The following is a 9,913-nucleotide window of genomic DNA, read 5'->3' as shown; positions in this document are numbered from 1 at the left end:
GCTGGAAATGATCGAACACACATTTCTTAAGATGTCGTGCTCATTTCCCAGATGCCAAGATTTTCGATTAGGACTTGGTGGGTGCAGTGCAATTGCTATTTATACTGTTTAGCTAAATATTTATCCTGTACACGAACACAAATAATACATTTGGGTTTATGTGTTCTAATTTAAAATATTTTTCAAGAACCTCCACCAAATTTGACATTTATAACAGTATTGAAACAAAGCCAAGCCTTCTCAGATGAATGAAGTGCGATTGCCCATCAGTGCCGATGAAAAAGGGTATATATGTCTGAAAGTTATAAAACAGAATAACATTACAAGTACAGCTGTAGAATTGATCGCAGGAGTTTTTAAAATTAGTCCATGATTTTTAAGCACTTCCAACGGAATAGGGAGTAATTTTCTTTTGTTGATGCTATACTCTTATCACCTCCAAAACGACATCACGGATTTGAAGCGAGACGTTGTTTAACTTACAAGGCGTTACTCTGAAGCACTAAAATACAGTACAAACAGAGCGTAAGTAAAATAGCTACCTTACTTTCTGAAAAGGACCCTTTAAGAAACCTGAAAATCTTTCACCTTTTATTCTTTAAACCAGTTTAACAAGTGTTTGCCAGAAAAGATAGCACTTCTGTTGACCCACGCTCAGGGATAGTTAAGGGGGTAATCTCAGGGAAGCAACATAGTAAAGGTAGGAAACTACCAAGAAAACCAACTTCAACAAGAGGTGATGACATTCTAGGGAAAAAGATGGTCTGGTTTAATTAGAGTTAAGCATTAGGCGTTATTTCGACATTAAGTAAAATAATCCTCAAGGAAACGGTGTATCAAAATTAAGAAAAAAACTACGAAATAGGCAAAACTTTCAAGTTGTTCAAAGCAAATTTAAGCAGAGGAAGTTACTTAAAAAGTTAGATCCTTTGTGTCACTTATACGCAAAATGCTCTAAGTGTAGCCAATTACTGGTTCCATGCCTTTCACGTATTACTATTCGCTTATGTATTTGCCAAAAACTTCGAATCGTCTAAAAGCAAGCTGGGAAAACAAACTTTTCGGCAGTGTTAGGAGTCATAGTAAATATCACAAACTTTTATAGCTAAAATAATCTATCAGGATTATAAAGTTAATTAGACAGTGGCAATTCTAAACCATTATAGTAGTCTTGGTGTTTCTTCCACTAAATCTGCATACCTCTAGAATGAGCAGAAGTGTTAGACGTGGACATCTGTTGCTGGGTAGTGATAATAAACGGGGTAGAGTGAATTCCCTCCTTAAGGGCCGATGGCGCCCAATCTGTCACCTATTTTGGGTTTACTGACCCCATCTTGCCTAAAAAATCATTTGAACAAACATATATTCCACTACAGATCCGTTCAAAGAAAAGATAATAGAAAATGCTTGTTTATAAACTTATAGCTTAAGCAATTTCATGATTTTTCAAGGTAACGACGATTACCACAACTACTCTCTTGTAGAAAGTTACTTAAAAGGTAAATCTATTTTAAATTCTGTTCAGTTTGCGAAACTCATGACAAAATTCTACTACATGTAAGAAGTAAAGTTTTTCTATTCAGCAGATTCTTTTGACTTGTGGAACACTTATTAAGACATTTGTTTCCACTGTTATAAGTAGTCTCATTTAAAATACAATTAAAATACTTTGATAGTTTTTTATCTCTCTTTCTTTTGGTCTCGCAAGCACTTAAGGCTCCACCTTTGTACTTCCGTTGGGCGGAACAGCCTCTGGACCGTGTTAGTGACCCCTACCTACCTCTTCTATGCGTTGGTAGTACATATCCTACCCAAGTATTATGCCTCTTTTAGTCTCGATACTAGACTCAGGGAGCTACAGTAACTATCGTATCTATGTCAATGAAAGTTATGGCGCCGTTCACGAGTAGATGCATGCCTGCAAGATATAAAAATCCTGGTGTTGAGGATTTGGCAGGACTTCAGTAGAGCTTTTGAATTTTTCTCTGAAGATACACTTGTAAAATGTGGAGCTGTTTTAGCAGGTGAAAAGCGATCAGTGAATGTGTAGGAGTATCAGAAAGCAGAAAAAGGCTCTCCCCCTTTGGAAAAGCATTTTTATCTATTTCCCAAAGTAAATTTTAAATTTTAAAATTCAGTTCTGTTCATCAAAAAATATTCGATAAGCTTATAGCAAAGCTGATTTTGGAGCTAGCAAGTATTGTTGAGAACTTAAACACAAATATTTCACCCTGGACTATCCAAATGGCATTATTTTCTCAGAAATTACGTATGTATGTGGCAAACAATGTAGTCTATCATGTACTGAAAATCAGTTTCTCTGATAGAAAATGTTTTATATATCACCAGTGGCAAATATGCAGCAGCACCTTTACTTGTGCATGAAACATCTCAGCTATGCCTACCCTGTTTCATCAACCAAAACGCTTTGTAGTGTCGCGGCAACAGGAAATTCTCCCTGAAGTACCGTAAATGTGACCCTAGTTTGTCGGCACTTTCCAGGCGATTGGCAATGCCATGTCAAAGCTACTCATTTTCTGACTAATCGTGTAAATAATGCCATATTCGCTTCATTTACTGAGCTGAAGTGAATGACTTTCCATCCCATTTGATTCACTTATGAACAGGCAAAACAGCGAAATAGGGGGAACCTTTAAAAACGTACAGCCTAGGTAAGACAGTAAATAATCTGGTTATGGCACAGTACTTATCATTATTTGAAGAGGTTGTAGGACACATTCGTCGGTAAATAAGGCTGATGCATGTGTGAAAAAAATGGAAATGGAGACCTCCGAAACTGAAGGTGAGAGGTCACCTTTCACGCTGCAGTGGATTGAGACAATGTAACTAAATCGCCTTATTTCGAGGAGATTACCGATTTCAACGGTGGATCTCCTTTTACCACTATTTTGGAAGACATCGTATCTCATAGGAACAAATTGGTCTCATAGAAAGCTCATCAAACGTTTTGTGTATTTTAGGCACAAATATTAATTAAAACAACTTTTTTGACATGTTAGCCACAAACGTCATAAGTGTGCTACGCATCCATTTTCCTACCTATATCCAACGTTTGGAATAGGTAAAGTCAGCTCTTTGTCCGTTCACCATAGCCGTTTGAGCTAAACCGTGTTGTAAACCGATGATGTATCTACAGAATGATCTTACTATGAGGAAAGATACTTTCCCTGCATGATAGATGGTGTTTGATTGGTTATATACTTAGTGGCATTTGGTGTGGTACTTAAGCAATAAAATCGCATACACTGACAGTGAAAGTAATACAAGGAAATCTATTTTCTTCCTCCTTCCTAATTTCATGCTAAACGTGAACTACAAATTAGTAATTAATGATGAAATACTCAATGTGTTGACAGTGATTTCAATTAATTAATCTAGATCCAGTCCGTCCAAATTTTACCATTTGAAAGTATTTAAAATGGATTTTTGGCCAATTTCAAACCACTAACTCAGAGACTACTTTACTTTTACACTCCATAATGTTGTGCTTTAATTGTATCGTTTCATTAATTTCATTTATATCAGGGATACGTTTTGGTAGCATTGGCATGGTCGGAAGTGAGGTCAGTAGGGCAATCAGGTGGGTATAGAGGGGGAGAGGCAAAAAAAGTAGATTGCACCCAGGCCGTAGGGGCTTCAGAGGGAAAAAAATGCCCCACTGCACGTCTAGACAGCGATGACGCGACGGGTGGGTCATCACGTGGCAGTAAACACAAGAGAGGGTGCAACAATGACAACAACGAAATCTGAAGCGGCGGTAGTGAGAAAAAGTGGTAGCGGACACAGTGAGGTGACGCATACATGGTGAAACGTTTTTTCTCTTTTTCTCGTTGAGGCACATACAAACAGGTCTTTTTTTCTTCCCAAATGGGCTGCTCTGATGAGGCACTGCTGGCTTATTTTCCAGTGAGAAAATTGTAGTCCCAATTTTTGACAAAAATGTGCTTTGTTAAAGGCGAATAGATGTTGAAGAACCTTCTAAGGTCAAAAAATAAGATTTATACTCATTTCGATTATAGAGCTAAATTGCTGTTAAGCTGCCTCTAACCGACATGGCAGGTTTGTTTCTCCCTTACCGTGCATCATTTTTAATTCAGTTTTGTTTGTGTGGTTGGAGTTCATAAGGGTAGCAGCTACTTGGAGTATGAGCTGATGGCAGACGAATTGTTGATGTAGAAGAGGTTTGGCTTTTAGAAAGATCGGAGAGAAGAAACCTTGTGAAGGACCAAAATTTAAAAGCAGTTATTTAAACAACCCATAAAATATAAAGCTGATCAAGTTTTGTACTAATATTTGGGATACGAGTCGTTGTTGAAGTTGCTGGGAGTTTTAGACAGGCGCTCCGGTTGGAAATAGCTCTGACAAGACCATTCAAGCTCTACCACATTAATTCGTTTTTCACTTTCCATGCCTATGCATCCTTCATAAGACTGTTTTCTCTGTCGGAACACATAAGGGCAGTTGCTGTGGTAGATTTGGGCTGAAGATAGTTGATTTAATGTAGCAAAAATGTATTTATTCAAAATTTAGGCCACTGATAGATCATCTCATAATGGTCATGTAAAGCACACATCCCTCTTAACGCGGCGTAACTTGCATAATTGAAACAGAGAAATCTCGCCTCAGAAGACACCATAAAGTGATTTAGAAATTGGCATCAATCATTGAAAGCATACTACTGAAAAGTTGGTGATTGTGAATATAAATAAATCATGAATGAATAATTACCTGCCATCACTTTGGAATGCTTAATGTCCAAACTCCAATAGTGTGTGCCTTTTCCTTCTCTTTTGTCTCCGGACAAAACCTCTTGATTCGTCAAATTTTGCCTCTTGCATAGGAAGAGGGAGGCTACTTCCAGCCATAGCTTGAACTCCACACTGGTTGTGGAAGTTAGCACATCAGTCCAAAGAACGATGATCGCCAATTTTTAAACTAATTGTTGCCACTATTTCTGGTGTATGGCCAGAATTCTACTTAAATAATGCATGCAGTTATATTTAAGGATTCACTTAAAAAGCTGTAAAAAGCATTTTAAGCAGAACGCATTTGAAGTATTTCTCACAAGTTGCCAATAAAAGTTTTGATACATTAGCATGTTCATTAAATAGTTTGTTGGAAGTAGCAAAAATCTCCCCCTTTTAACAAGAAAAAGTGGTGTACACTGAATGGCGTGGCATCCTGTCATTATTCATGTAACGTTTGACAGGTTCATGTTGAAGCTCTCATTGGTTACTCTTAACTGCGAGCTGTGACCTTTGAATTTCATGTCCAAAATTCTAATAATTAGTGACTTTTGTGCCATTTAAGTCTTGGTTGAGTGAGATCATTCCAGCTCTAAAACATCTCTTTCACAACGTTTTAGAAAGTATTTGCATTATCAGCCAAGTGATTTGCCCAAACATTATGGTTCAGAATTTAAATTAAATTTGTTTTTATTAGGTTGGAGCGTAGATAGCAAAAAGGTGACCCCAGATGATCAAAAAGTTCTTGAATTCCACTGCAACAACTTGTACAATGCGTGCGATTATTAGCTGGCATCCACCACGTTATCGCCACTCTTTGTCATCCTCTGAGCTACATTTCAGCTATTTTACATCTCCACAAAATGTCAGTTGCTTTTGGTGAGATTCCAGTTTGGTTACTCTACTCACAGAGTTTAACTCTATTGGAGAAAAATCATACCGAAATTTACTACAAAAGCTTCAAAAAAATATACTGGTAGTAGGCACAAACCAGAAATGATACAAAAAACATTTAGGTGTTAACTTATCCATGGATAGATACAGAGATGGATAGATACATAATGCTAAGGAAAACCCTTTATTTTTTATGATGAAGAGCTACGAGACGTCGCTATTGATGACTACAGAAATTCAAGAGTGAAAATGCATGAATAGCATTCAGTAGTGAGGTGATTTAACTTATTGACACCTACATCAAATGCAGAGAGTCGTGGTGTAAGCCAAACGGGTAGGTCTCAATCATGGGCAGCAAGTGGACAGGTGACAGGCAATCAGCTTGAAAGATTGTCAACTTGCTCTTCGATTCTTCCAATTGCACAAATAGCAAAGAGCCGCCCAATTCTTAAATTCTTTGCTGGCCGACTGAGTAACTAACAGATATAGTTGTCGCGAGAGCAAACTTCCACACTCCAAGTTTCATTAAGAGCAGGCATGTTGTTGATTTTCCCACAACTATGCACTCGTCAGGCCAACTATCCGTTCCACGGTTTTAGGGCACTACCTCAACACAATACAACACAAGGCTAACCTTGGTGGACACTTCGGGTGGTAGACGGAATTATTCATCAAGTACTTCTTACTGAGGGTTAAACGTTCGCAGCTTAGACCTAGGTGCTATTTGAAAGTGCTGAGGGTGCTGAAGGAAGACCAAATTCCCTTTCCAGAGTGGGGGATTTGGTGAATGCATAAGGAGAGAGCATCTTACATGCACCTAACATTCCACTGAGAAGACCCGTGTCATTCCAGTTATAGGATGAAGGGAGGGTAGGCGAGTGGAAAATATCGCCTCACCACATGTTCCGCACTACCCTCATGTGTCCAAGTGCTGATCGCCATGTTTTCTTGTTCTCACACAAGAGCATGATCCCATGCAAAGAATACTGGACGGTTAGTAGACAAAAGTGAAATGGATATGAATAGAGTAGGTTTCTTGACCTCCGAAGATATAAATAAGGGTTTTCAACGGCACAATTTTACCGAAATCTGATTACAGGCTGTAGGCTGCAGTTCTGGCAATTGTTGCAACAGAGGAAAAAATTAGCAATTCTTCACCGGCTATTTTACTTTTACTTAAAAATACCTTAACAAAAATATCGTACATTTGTGAAGGTGAGTTTCGCCAAATTGCAGTCACGTTTTTTTATAAGCAAACATTTCTTATTGTTTTAGTATCTTTAACTAGACATTTGATGTTCCCGTTGTGCTCCATTCTAGAATCCGCCACCAACTTTGTCACCAGAGTCTTGGAGGAAAAAAATCAGCCACCACATTTTGGACATATTACTTATTATGCCACCTGTTTTTATGCTCTTTTTTTCCTAGCTAATTCTCCTCAGCGTCATCAAATGACATGTGTCATGCGGCCTCGGATTCGTATAGTTGGAACTTACGCACGTGACTTGTGACCGTTTTTCATTGTAAGTGGAAAATGTTCCTTAATAATGACATCAAAGAACGATTCATTCACAACTACCTAGTGTCTGATCTTCTAGGTTAATTAACTTTCATGAGATTTATCCGACTTTAATTACACCATCAGCCTTCCCAAAACTATACCCGTCCATCTTATTCAGCCAGTGCGTCAAAACCAGCATTCTTTGTACCGTATCTAATGCACAGGCACAAAAATCTGCAAAACAGAGTATGAAAGCAGGCGCAGTGTGAGACAATGGTAGTGTTTCCCCACACAGAGAGTCAGTCATTTTTTTTACCTAGGGAAAGAGAAAAGTATTGAGTCACTATGCCGCTGAAAAGACATTGGACACCTCAAGCCTGCGGCTTTTAGTGACAAGAGAATGATAAAAACTACCAATGCCACATACGTAGGAATGAGGTGTAGTGTAAAAACAATCTCGTGCATTGCCCATTTTCTCTCTTTTTTCTCCGGCTCTCTACAACGATTGGGTCCACCACACACTTTGAGGCTTTTCTGATTTACTACAGACGAGGCTTTGAATCACTGTCCAGGGTTTAGTCACTATTCGAAAAAATAGATTGGACTTGCAAATGTTAAAGATACACCTTCTTCTTTACAGTGCTATTTAAATTGTCCAGTGGTGAAGAATTGGACATTATTTGTAGTTACAGAACAAAGTTATTCGGATTTTAAACTGTTCAAATCGGATGTTAATAGAGATTGCAGCAAAAGGGATTCTTTATTTATTACTTTGTACGTCTAACACTTGAGACTTTGCCCCTGTACATCCGCTAGGTGGCATACCCTGGACCATGCCGATAGTCCCCAGACCTTCTCTACAAAGGCAATCCATATTCTTTAGGGAAGAAGTCTTAGAGCTCTGCATTGGTAGCAGTTGTGCGAGAAATTTATCCTAAGGATAACTACCCTGATTTTTATTACTGAATGTTAAATCTAAACGTAATGGAAGAAGGTTGGGCACTGCGGATGAGAGTACTTGTAACGACCCTTAATAGAAGGATTGGAAATAATGTCTACCTCGGCAACCGCCCCATCTGGAAAGATTCGTTACGGATCTGTCACTGGTATCTGAGTAAAAATGCAAACTCAGTAAACCCGCAAAACCTCCTCCATCTTTTCATCAGCTAAATGGAACCCAACACTGAAGTGCAAACAAAGTGGCGAGGAACAACAAACGCGAAACCCTACCTTTTGAAACCATTTTTAAACCCCTCCCTCAGTAAATGACTCCTCCTTCCCCTAATACAGTTTACAAACAGGGCTATACTCTAATCCAGTGAATTTGTCAAGAGGAATCATGATGTTGCAGTCAGATACCTTCCCAGTTGCAGGCAATTTCGATGACTGGTGCTGTTAGTTTGTAGGTGTCTTTCTTACGGCACCTTCCACTTTGCGATAGTCGAGGCGGGAGCGCCGGGTTTGACGCTCAAAAGGGAAAAAGAAACTATGCTGTACTTAGATCACTTGTTTAACTCCCCGTATTCATTTCACGAGCACTTAAGGCGCCGCAGTTGTACTTCCTTTTGGGCCAAAAAGGCCTTAAGACAATGCTAGTAAATCTCAGACCTTCCCTTTGTCGGCAATGCCTATTCTGCCCGCGTGTAAAATCGTCTTTCGTCAACGGAGAAGTCCAGGGCAGCTACACTTAATGCTTAGTAATTTGGATAAAATAGCATTATTAAGACACTAAAATAGATCAGTGGTAAAACGGATTTTGCTGTTTTGAAACAGTTGTTTAAGTTTGTATTGCATTAAAATTTTAAACCATTGAGCACATGCAAATCTCGCTTAAATTGGACAATCAAACAAGCTGTTACCAGCATGTTATTTCAAGCCACTATTTCGACTCAAGCTTTCAATGAATATTTGTAAGTCTCGCTGTAATGTATTCTGCATAAGTGCAAAATTTTTGACTCGATTCTGTTGAATGAAATAAAAAAGGCTGGAGAAGCCGTATCTGAGGAATAAATTTCATTTTTTGTTCCTAGCTTTCATTACTGCTTTTAGCTCTTCATTCAGATACAAATTTGCAAAATTCTCCTTACACAAAATTTTGCTTTAATTCTTGGGTTCCAAACATTCCTCTTTGATATCAAAAAATAGCTTATCTTAAAGATGCCTAAATAACAATCATCAGTTATGCATTACATATTTTCAAGAATTTTCTATTTATTACTATAAAACAGAAGATACGAAAACTCCAAATGTTGTAGCGTCTCAATGCAAACAATTTTTTCTTTCTTCTCTGATTGTTGTTAGGAAAAAATTTTCTGTTTATCTTGAGAATAAAGTTGCTGAATAGAATATTAACATCTCTTCGTCTTCCATAAACTAGTAATTTAGAAAACTGGTTTTTTCCCCAAAAAATGGGTAACAAATGGTTGTAGAACCCAACCGAACTGTTGGTATATCTTGTGCCAGAGTTGACATTGCTACCAAGACCCATCCTTACTTCAAAAGCGCAAGAGTGTTGGTCATAAGGACTGCCACTTCGTAAGGACGGAAGTGTATGATTGTCGAAGACAAACACTCGATGTCAGTTTGACATTTAATAACCGTACGACTACTCGTGTTCTGGAGCAGAATCCTTCCCTTCATCATGCTATTTGAATGTTTTGTTTGGGTCCTAAAAAACAAGCTTGTAAGATTTTAGTCCTCTTCATTAATGAAATCGAAACAATTTTATAGAAATGTGATATTTTCCGTTTAT

General features: G+C 38.2%; 1 protein-coding gene across 1 annotated transcript in view; it reads left to right on the top strand. All coding sequences in view use genetic code 11, as the record gives it.

Annotated features, from left to right (window-relative positions):
• Positions 1 to 9,505, top strand: part of EGR_06497 (hypothetical protein) — a gene marked incomplete at both ends in the record, with an annotated part of 17,640 nt that extends 8,135 nt beyond the window's left edge. Inside the window, 11 exons of the mRNA XM_024495746.1 lie at positions 826 to 919; positions 1,426 to 1,557; positions 2,139 to 2,301; positions 3,227 to 3,367; positions 3,400 to 3,430; positions 3,475 to 3,579; positions 5,042 to 5,135; positions 5,387 to 5,463; positions 6,795 to 7,120; positions 7,760 to 7,935; positions 9,319 to 9,505. Coding sequence (XP_024349810.1) covers positions 826 to 919; positions 1,426 to 1,557; positions 2,139 to 2,301; positions 3,227 to 3,367; positions 3,400 to 3,430; positions 3,475 to 3,579; positions 5,042 to 5,135; positions 5,387 to 5,463; positions 6,795 to 7,120; positions 7,760 to 7,935; positions 9,319 to 9,505 — 1,526 coding nt within the window. The remainder of the gene's footprint in view (positions 1 to 825; positions 920 to 1,425; positions 1,558 to 2,138; positions 2,302 to 3,226; positions 3,368 to 3,399; positions 3,431 to 3,474; positions 3,580 to 5,041; positions 5,136 to 5,386; positions 5,464 to 6,794; positions 7,121 to 7,759; positions 7,936 to 9,318) is intronic.
• Between the last annotated feature and the right edge of the window lie 408 nt (positions 9,506 to 9,913).

The sequence above is a fragment of the Echinococcus granulosus genome (genome assembly GCF_000524195.1).
Source record: "Echinococcus granulosus chromosome Unknown EG_S00058, whole genome shotgun sequence".
NCBI classification, from domain to species: Eukaryota; Metazoa; Platyhelminthes; class Cestoda; order Cyclophyllidea; family Taeniidae; genus Echinococcus; species Echinococcus granulosus.
Note: the sequence above shows the minus strand (reverse complement) of the source record. Positions and strands in the feature narration are given on the sequence as shown.